This window comes from Lithobates pipiens, unplaced genomic scaffold, assembly GCF_037356315.1.
Source record: "Lithobates pipiens isolate NorthernLeopardFrog02 unplaced genomic scaffold, aLitPip1_a1.2 Scaffold_19, whole genome shotgun sequence".
NCBI lineage: Eukaryota > Metazoa > Chordata > Amphibia > Anura > Ranidae > Lithobates > Lithobates pipiens.
This window is the reverse complement of record NW_027507764.1, coordinates 195,923,780-195,941,519: the sequence shown is the minus strand read 5'-3', so window position 1 is coordinate 195,941,519 and position 17,740 is coordinate 195,923,780. Positions and strand designations below refer to the sequence as shown.

Sequence of the window (17,740 nt, the reverse complement as noted above, 5' to 3'; positions counted from 1 at the left end):
ATCCATCCGGACATTTGTAATCTCACTCTTAATTAAACTTTCCATCCTTTCAAACATTACCATCATCTCGATCTTCGTGGGCATTTGAGCTATACTTCGCTATTCTTCCCCGTCCCCCTCGTAAGTTTCCATCTCTCTCTCTGTTTGTGTTTCTTCTCTTGTTTTATCTCCTTGGGCTCCTTTTAACTTAGCCATTTCCTTTTTTGCGTTTTTGGTTGGCAAGGATGTTTTTTTTTCTACATCTGGGCTTTTTTGGTTACCCTCTTTAGTTGTCAAGTATTTTTGTATTGAACTAGCTGTTACACTAGTATTTAAACTCTCCCTCTGGGTTTTAGGTTCTGTTGTTTTATGTGATCTTCCCCTCATCATGTATCTTGTTCACTTATCTTGTTTGACAAAATAGTTGTCCTGTATAGAGGGGAGTAACTCTCGGTTCCAATCTTTGCTTTTATTGATTTGAATGGAGGGGCAAGGGGAGAGAAGAATATCCTGCCGTTTTACCTCTCAGGCACCCTAGTTTAGATGGAATACTTCTCTTCACTTTTGCTTTAAGAATTAAAAATTCTGCGACTTGATGGATTTTTTTTTTTTTTTTACTTTTTTTTTTTTATTAGGGCACCTGTAAAGATCCTGTAAAGGAACAATAAAAAAACAAAACGTACCCTTCGTCCCTTTTTTCCGATCTCTATATAGCGTAAGAGGGGCGGGAGGACACGTAGAGAGAGAGGAAAAAAAAAAAAAGAAAACGCATAAGGAACAAAAAAAAAAAAGGGGAATGTCCTTATACTTTTGCAGCTCTATTTCTGCTTGATCCAATTGTCTAATCAGCTGCTATCCACCACATAATGGAAAGTTACTCTCCAGAAAATATCGCTCCGAGCTTATCGCATAGTTAAATCGCAGAGTTCATCATTTAATTTGCAGCTTAGTTCGTAACATAGTTCATAACCTTTTCAGTCAGTACTAAGCTGTATCAATACTTAGTCCTTAAGTGAGCTTAAAACTCAGTACTAGTTTCAACTATCAGTTTAGTAGTTTCCAGTACTTCCAGCATTTAATCAATTGAGCCACTCCTGGATTCATAGTTTTCAGACAAAATCATTGCTCCATCAAGACCTCTCTTATGTCTCCAGTCACTTAACCCTTTCAGGCCCCCTAGTTTAGATGGAATTGAAAATTCTGCAACTTGGTGGATTTTTTTTTTTGTATTTTATTTTGCTGGGGCACCTATGAAAATCCTATAAAGAACCTATGAAAAACGTACCATTCATCCCTCTTTCCCGGTCTCTGTATAACGTAAGAGAGGCGGGAAGATACGAAGGAAAAAAAAAAACGCAGAGGGGGGGGGGGGGGAAGAAAAAAAAGGAATGTCCTTATGCTTTTGCAGCTCTATATTAGCTTAACCCAATTATCTAATCAGCTGCTATCCACCACAGGAAGGAAAGTTACTCTCCAGTAGATATCGCTCCGAACTTATCGCATAGTTAAATCGCAGAGTTCATCACTTAATTTGCAGCTTAGTTCCTAGCATAGTTCATAACCTTTTCAGTCAGTACTAAGCTGTATCAATACTTAGTCCTTAAGTGAGCTTAAAACTCAGTACCGTATATACTCGAGTATAGGCCGACCCGAATATAAGCCGAGGCCCCCAATTTACCCCCAAAAAAACTGGCAAACTTATTGACTCGTGTATAAGCCGAGGGTGAGACATGCCTGTCCATCCCTGTGTGTGTGTCCGTCCATCCCTGTGTGTCCGTCCATCCCTGTGTGTCCGTCCATCCCTGTGTGTCCGTCCATCCCTGTGTGTCCGTCCATCCATCCCTGTGTGTGTGTGTGTCCATCCATCCATCCATCCCTGTGTGTGTGTGTCTCCATCCATCCATCCATCCATCCCTGTGTGTGTGTGTCTCCATCCATCCATCCATCCATCCCTGTGTGTGTGTGTCTCCATCCATCCATCCATCCATCCATCCCTGTGTGTGTCTCCATCCATGTGTGTGTGTGTGTGTGTGTGTGTGTGTGTGTGTGTGTGTGTGTGTGTGTGTGTGTCCAGCCTACCTTTGTCCCGAGCCTCCGTCCCGTGCCTTGCCTCCTTGCCTCCGTCCCGTGCCGTGCCTTGCCTCCTTGCATCCGTCCCGTGTCGTGCCTTGCCTTGCCCCCGTCCCGTCCCGTGCCGTGCCGTCCCGTGCCCTCTTCGTCGGCGGCCATTGTAAAGTTCAAAAGCTGCGCCGCCGCCTTCGCCTGTGATAGGCGGAACACTGAATTTCCCAGCAGCCTGTGTTCCGCCTATCACAGACGTCGTATCATCCTCGTCCGTAGTACGAGGATGATACGATGTCCGTGATAGGCGGAACACAGGCTGCTGGGAAATTCAGTGTTCCGCCTATCACAGGCGAAGGCGGAGCCGGAGGCGCGGCTTTTGAATAGAATTGCCGCTGTCTGTCTGCTCGACACGCTGATCGAGCGGGCAGACAGCGATGACTCGAGTATAAGCCGAGGGGGGCACTTTCAGCCTCAAAAAAGAGGCTGAAAATCTCGGCTTATACTCGAGTATATACGGTACTAGTTTCAACTATCAGTTTAGCAGTTTCCAGTAATTCCAGCATTTAATCAATTGAGCCACTCCTAGGGTTATTAGGCAATCATTGACATTTAAACAAGTCCTCTCATTGGTACGTTCTTACAAACATTTCAATTCCGTAGCTCTCATAGATTCATAGGTTTCAAAAAGAATCATTGCTCCATCAAGACCTCTCTTATGTCTCCAGTCAGTTAAATTTTAGCCAGCCCCAGCTGCTGCATCTCTCCCTCAGTTAGTCATCAAATCTCTTTAGCTTCCACAGCAAACACAGTTCAAACACAGTTCACGATGCAACAGCGCTGGATAACCTAGGGGCTCTGGAGGGTAGTATGCAGAGCATAATATACAGAGGACACAAAGGCAGAGATAAGAGGGGGGGCGTATGGAGGAGACAGAGGGGAGGCCAGCAACCAACAGTCACTTGTGGGGTCTCAGGATCAGGTGTTTTCTCTTGCAGCCATTTTTTTGATTGAACCAGGGATATCTCTCACATACCCCTGTTCAGTTTCCTGCATCCTTTACTGCTGTCCACCCCGATCTATCAGTCGCTCCTCCTTGGTCTCCTGATCCAATATCATGGGGGATAGGCATCTGCGGGGGTCACCATGTGCTGTCCTCTAACACAGTGTTCTATCCCACTTCACCAGCATCTGCATCAGACTTGCTGCCATGGATCTCCTGCCTCCCCTTCCGTCCTCACAGACACCGCCTCGGGCTCCTCCCCCAGCTTTCCCACATCACATCCTCCCCCAGCTGACCGATAGACACACTCCTAAACTTTCTGGACAGCCTTCCCAGAAGTTTTGAAGCTGTTATAGCTGCAGGGGGTCGGCCAACTCAATACTGAATTCTACGGACTAAGGCTGGGATGCCATTAAAATTCATGTGCGTGTAAAGGCAGGTGTCCCAATACTAATACTGTGACAATATTGTGTGTGTGTGTGTGTGTGTGTGTGTGTGTATATATATATATATATATATATATATACATATACATACATATATATATATATATATACCGTATATACTCGAGTATAAGCCGAGATTTTCAGCCTCTTTTTTGAGGCTGAAAGTGCCCCCCTCGGCTTATACTCGAGTCATCGCTGTCTGCCCGCTCGATCAGCGTGTCGAGCAGACAGACAGCGGCCATTCTATTCAAAAGCCGCGCCTCCGGCTCCGCCTTCGCCTGTGATAGGCGGAACACTGAATTTCCCAGCAGCCTGTGTTCCGCCTATCACGGACGTCGTATCATCCTCGTACTACGGACGAGGATGATACGACGTCTGTGATAGGCGGAACACAGGCTGCTGGGAAATTCAGTGTTCCGCCTATCACAGGCGAAGGCGGCGGCGCAGCTTTTGAACTTTACAATGGCCGCCGACGAAGAGGGCACGGGACGGCACGGCACGGGACGGGACGGGACGGGGGCAAGGCAAGGCACGACACGGGACGGATGCAAGGAGGCAAGGCACGGCACGGGACGGAGGCAAGGAGGCAAGGCACGGGACGGAGGCTCGGGACAAAGGTAGGCTGGACACACACACACACACACACACACACACACACACACACACACACACACACACACACACACACACACATGGATGGAGACACACACAGGGATGGATGGATGGATGGATGGAGACACACACACACAGGGATGGATGGATGGATGGATGGATGGAGACACACACACACAGGGATGGATGGATGGATGGATGGAGACACACACACACAGGGATGGATGGATGGATGGACACACACACACACAGGGATGGATGGACGGACACACAGGGATGGACGGACACACAGGGATGGACGGACACACAGGGATGGACGGACACACAGGGATGGACGGACACACACACAGGGATGGACAGGCATGTCTCACCCTCGGCTTATACACGAGTCAATAAGTTTGCCAGTTTTTTTGGGGGTAAATTGGGGGCCTCGGCTTATATTCGGGTCGGCCTATACTCGAGTATATACGGTATATACAGTTTACACTGTCAATTCAGGGAACAATACTGCAATCATGACTCCCGTGCACATGCGTGGGAGTGACTTAATCTCAACCCAGGCATTCAAATGGCCACCAACAGCAGTGACAGCGAGCCACTAAAGGACTTTGTTTTTTTAGGTAAGTCTGTCATAATGTGCTAGTATGTGATGCATATAGCGTATTATGACATTAACCTGCAGGGGCAACATTATTTTTTACAGCTGCTTTAAAAAAAATTAAAACTTGCTATTATAGTTTCTCTTAAAGCCCCACTCCAGGATCCTTTCTAATCGAGTAAAAAATATATGCACACACTCTAAATTAACACCAATATTAATCACAATTGGTTTCCTTTCATTTTAATTGAAATGTTTATAAGATTTATTGCATAGCATAAAGTAAATACAACAAAAAAGACATATAATTCTTTATGTGACACATGTTAAGCATTCAGACATGTATTGCTTTGAATACCTTTCATGTATATATTAAAAGGAAAATCAGTCTAAAGTAAACTCATTGATGACATTTAACCTTATAATACAATAAAGAAGCATCAAGAATTGTATGTCACAATGGACTATAACTTGTTAGCCAACAAATGTTTACAGTGAGACGAGAAATAGAAAATTAAGATAGGGTTAGAAAAGAGAACTACAATTCTCCAGCAAGGATAAGTGCCTTGGGCACAGATCAAGGAGAGAAAAAGGACAAGTAATTAGAGTTAAATAAAAAGTATAAAGGTGGAATTAAAGAATGTAAAATAGAAATGGTTGGGCACCACATTTACTGTATTGAGATCCTTATCAGATTTTCAAATGAAAACTGACTCTGTCATGTTAAAATGTATACTAAACCTTTTCCAAAATCAGTTAAACTGATTTTATCATTTATATTGCTTGTTAAGTGAACCAAAATCATTTAAAACTGACATTATTGCAATGATGTTAATATAATGATGAAAAGCAGGATGAGCAGGTCTGATATGCCATCTTTTGCTGACATGCCACCTAAAAATTAAATGAAGGAAAAAATGTCAGTCAAAATTTTAGAATTCTGGCCTGCACGTCAACAATATTATATTAATACTAATTTGTGAAAATAGTCAAATACAGGGGTAGGCAACCTTTTGAGCACAGTATGCCAAAAACAGCAGCAGGAATCAGAGTCTTGCCACTGCCATTTACACTGTGGCTATATATCCATGCAAATGTAGCACAAAAATACTTCAAACCTGCAACAGAAGATCCACCTATCCCGGTACCCCCAATTATTCTTAATATTTTCTAAATATAGACACCAGGTATGGGTTTGCTAGAAATTGGCTAGCCTCAGGACAGTACCCAAGCACTTAAATAGGCGGCAAATAGAAAAAAACAAGACAGGTTTTAACATGCAATAAACGTAACCTTGTATCATATGAGAGACTATAGGCACAAGTATATTACAGTGACTGGACAGTGGGGAAACAGCTTGCGTAAGCTGCAATATAAAAAGAAGAGACAAAAAAAAAATTTGAATGTTTTTATTTGAAGGAGAATAGCCATGAATATTGTGCAGGCAATCACACCCAAGTCTTGCAGTCTAAGCCCCTGTACACACTGATTTTCTCAGTCGGATTTTGTCCGTCGGATCTTGTCCGAAACTGTTGCATACACACGGTCGAACTAAGTTGTCGAAAAATCTGATCTTTCAGAACGTGATGACGTAGATGGGACTACATTCAGGCTAGTAGCCAATAGCTTTGATGTAGGAATTTGATCTGAGCATGCGTGGCACTTGGTCCGATCAAAATTCGCTACACATGATTGGAGTGTGTCCGACCGGCCCAGTTGGTCGGGAAATATTTCCAACATGTTGGAAAATTGGGTCCGACGGATATTCCGACGGAATCAGTCCGATGCATACCACACACAGTCGGATTATCTGACGACACGGTCCGATAGGACACATTCCGACGGATTCTCTGACCGTGTGTACAAGGGCTAAGCCCTCTTTTTCCAAGCTATTTGTACTGCAACCACTCCCCTATATAATTTATTGGAAATTTTCTGACCAGACTGGCAAATTGCCACCTGCAGTTATTTTATTTTTTTATTTATTTTTTGCATTTTTTGGTATTGATGCTGTGGTTGGGCTGTGTATAGCAGAGGCCAGGCATATCTGTAGTTTCTCTGCTTTGCCAGCATATTCTTTCTCTTGCCAGGCACTCAGCAGCCAGTTGGGTTTTTTTATATTTCTTTCAATATAGTCAGGACCCTTGAAGCTTGGCTGCAGGAAGAAAAAACAAAGCCAAAGGCTTCCTGCTATTCTACAAAACAGAGTGAAGAGCGGCCAGCAGAACATAGAGGTGGTCATTTCTAAGGCCTTGCAACAGCAACAATAAAATGTACAATCCGTCAGCCATAAGCTGCGTACCCTTCCCCAAATAAGTATCACCTCCCCCCAGAAAAATATCAGGCAAGCTTAAAAGGAGGGGTATAAGTGCTATGGGGGTAGTAGTTGGCGAATCTTGCTAATGTGATCTCTCCCTCTTCTTTCCCCATTTCCCCCCTCTACTCCTCCACCTCTTTCTTCTTTCCAATTCACATGCTGATGGACTGCCCTGACACATATGGGGGACTATAGCTCTCACACACTCTCAAGGCAGAGGTGGAGAGTTGCACAGACAAGATCTGAGCACTGTTGTCCAGGGACTGAAAGAGACTAATACCAAGTCAAATTCAGGTACTTACGTGGCTTGCAATTACAAAACATTTCATGATGTATTATGAATGCAGAGCTGTATTAATTTATGCTTTATATTTGTATAGAATTCTCCCTTAAATAGATTTTGGATATGTATGAGCATGTATATTGGAATGATGCTCAGGAATCTATTACCTGTTTTGATTATAATAATATTTTTGTGTTATATTATCTTTTCACTTTTCTGCTTTAAAAAAGAGAGAACACTGAGATTTAGGCTCCATTCACACTAGTGTGATTTCAGAGTTGCACAGAACAAATCACATTGTTTTCAATGGTGCCTGTTCACATCAATGCAACTCAGCATGGCACGATTTTGGAAAAGATTGCTATACTACTATGGTGCAATTCTGGCACTACTTTGGCCCCATAGAATATGCAAACCACATACTACATAATCGCACCAAAATCGGATTGCAGCAGTGTGAACCTAGCTTAATAATTAATTGACTGCTTTCATTTTGGTAATATTACTTGGTACAGTAATAATTTTCTTATTTGGGTACTCGGATTAACACATTTAAGATATCTTGTTATAGTGGCATTTACAACAAACAACATACAGCTATTTTAGGCTCACTGGCCACCATCTATGCAGTGTATGGAAATGATGACTTCTTAGGTGTAAGGCTTGCACAGAAAGAAACAAGACACTATAACCTGACAGGTTATGATGGGATTATACATTGGGTTTAAAAAGGCTTTACGAAATTCTCTTAGATGGCTAAAGGTTTGCAAATGCTCTTAAAGCAATATTGTAAATTCTGTTCCTCTACAAGCTAAAGACAAAGTGTAAAAGGCCTTAAAATGGTTGTAAAGGCTGAAGGTTTTTTACATGAATGCATTGTTAATGCATTCTCTGCATTGTCAGCTCTTTCTTCCCCCAGCTCCCCCAAAATACTTAACTGGGCCAAATCTCGATCAAGTGATGTGACCAAGAGCAGCATCTATCTCCGCTCTCTCCATTTTCACTGGATCAGTAGGAGCTGTGGAGGCAATTGTCTCCTGCTGCTGTCAATCTATCCCAGTGACGAGGGAGCAGGGGGCGGAGCAAAGCCGCACTTTGTGTGTGTCAATAGACACACAGAACACACCTCAGGATCGACACTGCACATGTGCTACTATAGAAGGTGAGTTCCTATGGTGGCACACAGAGACGAGGAGGAGCTCAGAGTGTCAGCGCGGGGACCCCAGAAGAGGAGGTTTGGGGTTGTTCTGTGAAAAACCATTGCACAGAGCAGGTGAGTGTGACATGTTTGGTATTTTTACAATCACTTTAATCACAAACAATTTAGAACATATTACAGGTAACCATATTATGGGAAATATGTGTAACAATGGGCACAAACAATAAAGTCTGTAGAAAGGCTACAAGGGCAAATGCCTGCACTAGAATGGCTAATTTACTAAATATATGTATAACTTGTTTTATTTGTAGCCTTATGTATAGTAATGCAAGTTACACAGGAAAGGATGAATGAATCTTTAGCTAACTTGGCTACAGTGCATGTTTCTTTTGGGGAGGTTAATACATGTGTAGCGGATGACATTTTGGACAAAATGTCATACGCATGTAAATTTAGTTTTTGCCTCAGAACAGTAGGGGTTCTGAGGGTGATTCTGTAGGTTAGACCTTAACACCAGTCTGGCCAGGCTGTGTTTGGAAGTTCTGCCTGGTCATGTGAGGTGCACATGACAGGCCAGAACCAGGTCTGGTTGGATGTTTGGGTATCAGCCTTCTCGGAACCAATCAGTGGGAGTGCCACGGCCTACTGAGGAGTCTGGGAAGGGGTACTTAAGAGGTGTGGGTCACGTGGTTCGGGGAGAGGTGTTCATGAGACCCGTGTGGTCTGTTCTGGTTCCAGGACTGGGGTAGCCCGTGAGGGGTCCCGGTCACGGGGTATCCAACATCCCGCAACATGTTCCTGTTAGTGGCCCCTAATAGAACTGCCTGGTCTGGGGTAGGGATCCGTCTGTTCCCGAGTCTCGGAACTGGCTGGTCTGAGGCACAGTAACTGAGGGAGGATTCAAGGTGTCCAGATGTGCTCTCGGCTTGGAGAGGTGCCACAGCTCGTGGAAGTAACTGGGGGAGGACTCTTCAGAGGAGGGACGGCAAGTGGGTGGGAAGTGCCTGGTTACTGGGTTAGGAAGGACATTGACAAATTCACGTTTTTCCAGTACTATTGAGGAGATGGGAAACATTCCAGGTACGGAGGAAAAAGGTTCCTGTTTACCCTTAGTTGCAACTAATACACGTTCGTAGGATTGTTCAAGTTTTGAGTCAATGTACTGACTGCCATGATCTCTGGCTAGAGATCTGTTCAGCCTTGAAGTACCCAGCTGCGAGTGGCTACTCTCTGGGTGGAAATAGAGACTTTGCTAGACTTGCAGTTCAAGGTGCCTGAGTTCTTCACCCGTGCCCTCTGTTCCCTAAGAGACTGTGTTATTGAAAGTTATTGCTGCAAAATAAAACCTTTTAAAGAGGACTTCATCTGTGTCAGCATTCAAGTTGTTGGGTATCAACCCTGGGAACCTCTAGACGTGGAAGAGCAGGCCAAGAGAAGGTAACTGGTAAGCCCAATAAGTCAAGGCCGCCCTGCAATGGGTTATGGCCGCTACATATGTATAGAATGAAGGCCTCTAGACCTTAAGGAAAGGGGGGCCCTGGCTGCTGGAAAAATCTTTAAAATGGTAAGTCTTCAGAAGAACCCTTCCTTTGAATCACCCAACTCAGGAAGGCAAAAATTCAAGATTTGACAAAGTTAGAAGGGGTTGTGGAAGTTCAAGCGACCTTAAAAGAGAGCAAAGGAAGGGTTCAGTGACCTCTTTGGATACACCCAGGCTTGAAGCAGCTTCAACTCCAAACAAACAATCATGTTAAATGCTGAGTCCTGCAGCAGGCCCACAGTGTCAACAACTGACCTGATGGACCATAGGAGAGCTTCCTAAGTAGGTTTGGAACACAAATGAAGGTGGAGGAGTGGACTCAGCTCATGTCCCTTCATAATGATCTTGGGTTTGACTGCCATGCTGTTAACATTTTTACATAAGCCATCACCCTTTCAGTTTGTTGCCAGTGCTGATCCTGAGCATTAGCAACTTCCAAGAGAGGAGTCTGCTGGTTGGTTTTACAGAACAAAGGCAGATCAGGACCCATTGGCAAGAAACTGATGTTAGCATTAATGATTTGGTATTGCTTACTAGGCTGGAAGGACATAACAAGGGAATTTTTTGTCCAAGAGACAATTGTTAGAAATATCTAGCCTTCAACCCTGTTTCACACTGTCCCTTAATGGAAATTATCCTATCATGCATATTAACTTTAATTTCTACTTTTTCTTTTTCAGCCATTTAAAACCTTGCTCTTCTGAGTTGCCTTTCCATGGCATTTTCCAGAAATTTTCTGGATCAGCAAATTCATTCCAAAGAGTAACACATTCCCAGGAGGTATAATCTCAGAAGACATGGTCATAACCTACTTCAGTGTTTCGATTATTTTACGCAGTCTAAAATGGATCAGAAGGATTTGGGAAAATAAAGTGTGCTTGTTTGCCTGTGGCAGACAGTTTTGCCCAAGAGCTTTATCAAAGGAGCGTTTCTGCGATACACCCACCATCACATGACTTTTTTGTTCATTATGATTCACTTTAGCAGATTGCGGTTCTGGATAGTTAATGGCATGTGCTTATACAAATTGGGTATTCCTCCATCTAATTTTTCCACCCATTAATTTAGGATAGGAATTGCTACCATGGCATCTTTAATGGGGTTTTCAGATAAGGAAGCATTTGGGTAGGTGGAAATTGACCTGTTTTATTGTTATATGTTAGACCTCATTTTAGCTATAATTTTAGGTCTGGCCCCTGTCTTGACATGGATTATCAGAGATTTGTAGATCTATTAGGTAGTTGGAGGGTGGAGGAAAGGAGCTATGGAATGATTCTAGGCATCCCCTTTCCAGGTAGCCAGATTATGCTGGAGAAGGTTTAGGGGCATGAGGTGGCACCAGGTGTTCAGTAAATGTTTAATGTTATATCGGTTTGTGTCAGGCTGGGCTCCATAATACTTATTATTACTGTTGTGTGAAATAATATAGGAAAGATGCAGCATCTGGTGATGGCCATCAATAATGATATTGCCAATTACTGTGCAGCTTTTACTGATCTAATGATTATATGTTCCATATTGTTCCATGTTAAGTCTGGGCAAATCCCAAAGGGGGTAACTGACCTCTTTGGAGATAGCCAGTCTAGCACCCTCCTAGTTAAGCTGCTAGTAGGAGTAAAGCAAATCTAGTTTTTGGCTCCTCTGTAGCCAGTGGGTAAACGTCTGATTGCTTTTGACTGTTTTGGGTTCTTCTGGTTGCAGGCTCAACTGCTTCCCCTGGTTTCTATTGAGTTCTAGCATTTGGTGGGTTGGAAGAGGCAGACCCTTAACTTGTGTATTCATATAGCCTCAGCTAATCTGTGGGAGGAAGAGTGACTAGTAGGGGGCTTATGTGTGTATAAATAGGTTGGGGCCTGGAACAACAGGGTCCTTGTCATGATGGCCCTTTGGGTCACTTAGCTGAAATATGCAGGAGAACATCAGGGGTCCAGCACAGGAAGAGCTGACAGACTAAAATGTAAAGTTGCTGGGAGCAGTTTGGAGATCTGGCCTGGGGGGGGGGGGGGGGGTTACAGTACTTGGCTGATACTGCAGGAAAGCACTTAAGTACACATGGCACAGTGAGTAAAGGCCAGAGAGTAAAATAGCCTAGTGACTGTCCTTGTTAACCCTTGAAAAGACTGTTCCAGATTTGGTGGATCAGATTTGACCATGCATTGGAGTCCACTGAGCTGTAGTTCACCTGTCTCTAGTCTTAAGAGGGGTTTCACCCTAAAGAGTCATTCATAGTGTTCTCTATTATACTTTGTACCTAAGGCTCACCCTGCATCCTAACCAAGTTAACCAATTAAGGACCGCCTCACGCCAATATACGTTGGCAGAATGGCACAGCTGGGCACAATCACGTACCAGTACATGATTCTTTAAGTGCCCAGCCGTGGGTCGGAAGCACGCGGCCGCAGGCGCGCTCCCAACCCAGTCCTGTGCTCCATGACCATGGCCGCGGGACCAGCGGACCCATTCGCCGCTGGTGTCCTGCGATTGGGTCATAGAGCTGAAGAACGAGGAGAGGTCTGTGTAAACAAAGCTCTGCCTGTGCTTCCCTGTGTGTCTGTCACCGATCGTCTCTTCCCTTTTATAGGGAATGACGATCAGTGACGTCACATGCCAGGCCACGCCCCTACAATAAAAAAAAACACATCACGTCATACATAACATTATGCTGCCCCCTAGTGGTTAACTCCTTCACTGCCAGTGCCATTTACACAGGAATCAATGCATTTAAATAGCATTGATTGCTGTATAAATGAGAATGGTCCCAAAAATGTGTCAAAAATGTCAGATGTGTCCACCATAATGTCGCAGTCACAATAAAAATCCTTGATCGCCGCCATTACTAGTAAAAAAAAAATATTAATAAAAATGCTATAAAACTATCCCCTATTTTGTAAACGCTATAACTTTTGCGCAAACCAATCAATAATCGCGAATTGCGATTTTTTTTAACCAAAAATAAGTAGAAGAATACGTATCAGCCTAAACTGAGGAAAAATATGTTTTTTTATATATTTTTTGGGGATATTTATCATAGCAAAAAGTAAAAAATATTGAATTGTTTTTTCAAAATTGTAGCTCTATTTTTGTTTATAGTGCAAAAAATAAAAACCGCAGAGGTGATCAAATACCACCAAAAGAAAGCTATATTTGTGGGAAAAAAAGGACGCCAATTTTGTTTGGGAGCCACGTCGCACGACCGGGCAATTTTCAGTTAAAGCGACACAGTGCCGAATCCCAAAAAGGGGCCTTGTCCTTTGGCTGCAAATTGGTCTGGGGCTTAAGTGGTTAAATCAGCATTAAACTACAAAAAGGCATGCGCCACCTGTTTCTTGTGTTGTGAGACTGTGGAACTGCTGTGTGCCTGGCTGCTGTGTGCCTCATAGGATAGGGTGGCCAGACATCCCCGGTTTCTGTCTGTCAGTGCAAAATCTGCTGCTCCTACTAGCTTAGGGTAGTGTATTTTTTTTCCATTATCTGTGCCCCTTTCTGATGATCATGTGCTGGTCGGAGCAGAGGGAATATTTTTTCAGTTTTGGGTGCATGCCCATACATCTCTGCTCGCATGCTCTTCTGCCTTGGCTCAAGTCCCGGCCAGCCGCCTACCTGCTTATCTCCTTGCCTTCCCTGGGAGAGTGATTTGACTCCGCTCCCCACCCAGTAGTAGCCGGGGCCTGAAGAGTAAGACTTGACAGGCTGTGAGGCAGGCGGCAGCGGCGATGGGCAGAGAGCGCTGATTGCCGCCATTACTAGTAAAAAAAAAAAAAATATGTCCCCGGATTTCATTTTAAAAATCTGGTCACCTTACCATAGGAGATAGAATCTGGGACAAAACTGTCTTCAAGCGTTTTGTCACACCATTGACTACGATGGATTGGTATACCTATGTTTCTCAGCATTCATAGCTGACCTGCTTTCCACGCATGGTCTGCTATTTGCTGGTATCACTTGTTCCCCTAGATGTCTGATCCATTCCTTAAATAGACATAGCCTTAACTGCATTCTGGTCTGTTTAACATTTACATCTCTATGGAAACCACCTACTTGTTTAGCAAGTGTTACAAAACCTCTAACAGATACTTTAGTGCTTAGTAAAAAAAAAGTGCAAGCAGAAGTACAGATATGCAAACAATGATAACTCACAGTAACTGCATTTTAGCTCATTGGTGGAAGTTCAATGACTTCAATGGTTATAGCAGTACATTTTAAACATGCTCATATTCCAATCAGAAGCTAGAAAGGATTATTGCGACAAGGAACACTGGAAGAGCCTATCGGCGTGGAGTCTGGTATTATTTCTGGGGATAGTATAGGAACGGTAGTATTTTTGGGAAAAAGTGAGGGATGGGATGAAGTTATATATCCAGAGACACATCACAGACTACAATTGTAAAGGAGTAATATTTTTTGGCCCATTGTGCTGCTGAACAAGAGACTGAGACGTTTACAGTGGCACCATTTTGCTGAGTACAATACTGGTACTTTATACAGGTGCACTACTGAGTGCTGGATGTAAGTGGGTGATAATCCCAGTGATGATACACAGTACCAGAAGAGAAAAAAATGTGTAGGTTTTTGGGATTTTTTTACACACTTTGTGTAATTTTTGTGTAACTTTACATTTTTTAACATTTTAAAAACAGTTATTTAAAGTAAAGGTGAAATTACCTGGTTTATTATATTGTGTTGCAGAACTGCCCACATTCTTCTCCTCCTTGATATTCATGATAAGAAAGACACTGCTTGGGACCAGGTCCCCAACAGCCGTGGTCAGAGCATAAAGAATGACAAACATTTCCATTGAGAACTACAAAGACAGAAAAAATAATAGTAATCTGATAACACATAGATTACGTTTGTTCAATAATAATTATCAGCAAGAAGGGCTGGCCATCAGATATAAACAAAGAGAAAGCTCACACCAGTATACCTGTGTATGAAAATCAGGCAGAATAAGGTTTTTGAAATAACCGTGTATATGAAAATGCAAGCTATGCTAATGTAGCGCTACCCCCGCTAAAAAAGAGAAGGGGGGAAATTCCCCCGCAGAAACTGACAGCCACTTTTCTCCCTCACAGAAGAACCTTGGCCAGCTTGGCTAGGCCACAGGATATACAGGGCATCTGCTACATTAACATACATAATAAATAGCCAGTAAATATATAAAAAATAAATGGATGACTATCCAATTATCCATTGCATGATTAAAAGAGATTCTCAAGAACATATATTACTCTTTGAGGGTAGTAAAGCTATACATTATTTTACAAAAGCTTTGGATCTGCTTGGCATTCATGCTTTTACATTCATATAATCCAAAGTGATCAGACTTGCATAGAAAAAAATAAAAAGGAAATTAAAACAGATTTTAGGAAAAGCTATAAATATTTGGTAACTACAGTATAGCACCAAAATTCCTACATTTTTGGTCCACTTAACAGTTATCAGCAGGGGGAAAGATGGTTTCTTGCATACAGCTTTGTCAAGAGCTTAATCATTAAATATTGCGCGGTGGTTGGATCATGCATGTATAATCGCCACTCTGAAAAATGTATCTTTTATCCAAGTAGTTTATAAGCACATACATGCCATAAGTAGTACTGTATATACAATATTTTGCTGTTAGTAAACATCCCAGGGGGTGCAATGGTAAAACCCCTACAGTAAATGGCTGAGGGGTGCCAACCCTTAAGTTTGCCCAGCCCTGTTAAAAACAAATGTAATGGGCTATGATTGCTGTAGATTCAACCAAGTTAATTGTTGGCGTAATCATTAGCATGGAACCCAGTCAATCATTAGGAGGTTATCTGTGAGCAATGCATCATCCTGCTTTGGGTTGCTGCTAATACTATGCTGCAGCTGTTTTCCCTGGGTCATTTTGTCTAGAGATGGTCAAGTAATTCAAAATTTGTTCTATTCAAAATTTGCTAAATTCTAATCCACAACTGGTAATCTTGAAAATTAATAAATCAACAAAAGTCACTCTGACAGCTATAGAGTGAAGTTACACCTCGTATAAGATGCATACATTTTTCATTGAGGTCAATGGAAAAGCCTGAAATGCATTTATTACACGTGTTGATGTACGTTGCAACATGCAATACAATGCGCAAAGATGTGCATTTCTATTGATGCCAACAGAGGAGCATGTGGGTTAAAGTGACAAAGTTTAAATTCAACATAATTGCATCCTACAATTTTCAATATATACCGTTTGTATGGTAGGTGCCAAGGCAAAAGTAAAGAATGAAAATGATAAAGACAGGAGAAAAAAAAACAGTACAAGTGCTATTGAAGCATTGATTACATTTTTTTTAAATGATGGAAAACTAAAAGAATGGACAGAAGGATTCCCCTTGGGGTTGCTATAGGGTAAAAAACTACATTTTCTTAACAGTGGTACAAGTGCCATATATTGAACAGGTGATGATATTATATACAGTGTATAATAAAACCATGACAGATGTTCTAACCCTTTCACACCCTATTCAAATTGGAAAAAAAAACTTTGGCTTTGTCCATCAAATGTTACAAAAACTCTCTTCTAAAACATCTACTTAAGGCAGCTAAGTATACCTGCCATATGGAAAAGATGTTCTCCACCTACTATTGCAAACTGGTTGGATCGGCCAGCTAACATACAGTTAATGGAGCAGCTGATGGCCAATCTCAGAGAACAAACGGAAAAACATTTTAAAATATGGACCCTGTGGTTCCTTTATAGGGACTCTAACCCCTCATGAACGAGCTGGCAGTCCACATTTGGGAAAGCTATCCCCAATCCTCACCTTTTTTTCTCTCTCTATCTCTATCCCTGACACTTTTCCAATCTAATATCCTCTACTGTCCATACCCTTGTTCCCCCCAACCCACAGAAAACTGAAAAAATGTGAGTCAGGGTGGCGATTGCACTTGAATAGAGCCTGTTCTCTTTCATACATATTTTGAATTTCGATAAGTTTGAATGTCTCAGAGCCTTTGAACTTCCTCTTCATTTGCATTGAAAGATATTTGACCTGTGTGTCATTTCATAATATTCATTTCTGTAAATGTTTGCTCTGCTCTATTGTAGTTTGAAAATAGAGAATTTATATAAAAAAAAAAAAAAAAAAAGTTAGGCTTTAAATTGATGTTTTAAAGTTTAATTTACTGAATTAAATGTTCAGGTGAAGAAGGATTAGATTTAATGGTAGTACTGGGTTATACTTATTTTCTAATACTGTACTTGGCAGTAGGACACCATACTAGTAATGCCTGCTGCCAGAAACAAATCTCTCTCCTCCATTAGAACATGTGTTCACAGAGATAGCACTCGGGGGCCTCTCTTGGCTACCACAGGATAATATTAGGCCACTTTACCAGCACCAGCTCATTGATTCGATCCTAAAATATTTCACTGGGGGGCAGGCGGTCCATCTTATATGAACAAATACATTCTTGCATGAATCCTGTGGTAGGCCACAGTTCAAATCAGTATACAGGAAGGGGCATTCCATTACCTGTTTCAAATGTGCAGATATCATCCTCACTATTTCCTTGCAGGTGGTAAGTTGAAACCACCATCTAAGATAAAAGGTGTGTTTGATCCTTCATTCCCCTTATGGCAAACAATGCCACTGCACCATTTTCTCTCCCAACTAAGGAGCAAATCATTGTCCTTGCCCCACCACCCATGCAGTTGAGGCACTGTGTTTGGAAACACCCCAGCATGGCCTGTTCCAATCTTATTGTAATCTATCCCACCCACC

At 42.5% G+C, this 17,740-nt stretch overlaps 1 protein-coding gene across 1 annotated transcript in view; it reads right to left on the bottom strand.

Moving 5' to 3' along the window:
- Positions 1–4,926: 4,926 nt before the first annotated feature.
- The window catches only part of LOC143996516 (epidermal growth factor receptor-like), an 83,561-nt gene continuing 70,747 nt past the window's right edge, over positions 4,927–17,740 (bottom strand). The window contains exons 12-13 of the mRNA XM_077491605.1: positions 14,661–14,799; positions 4,927–5,593 (exon numbers count right to left, since the gene is read on the bottom strand). Of these exons, the coding sequence (XP_077347731.1) occupies positions 14,669–14,799 (131 nt within the window). The 3' untranslated portion in view covers positions 4,927–5,593; positions 14,661–14,668. The remainder of the gene's footprint in view (positions 5,594–14,660; positions 14,800–17,740) is intronic.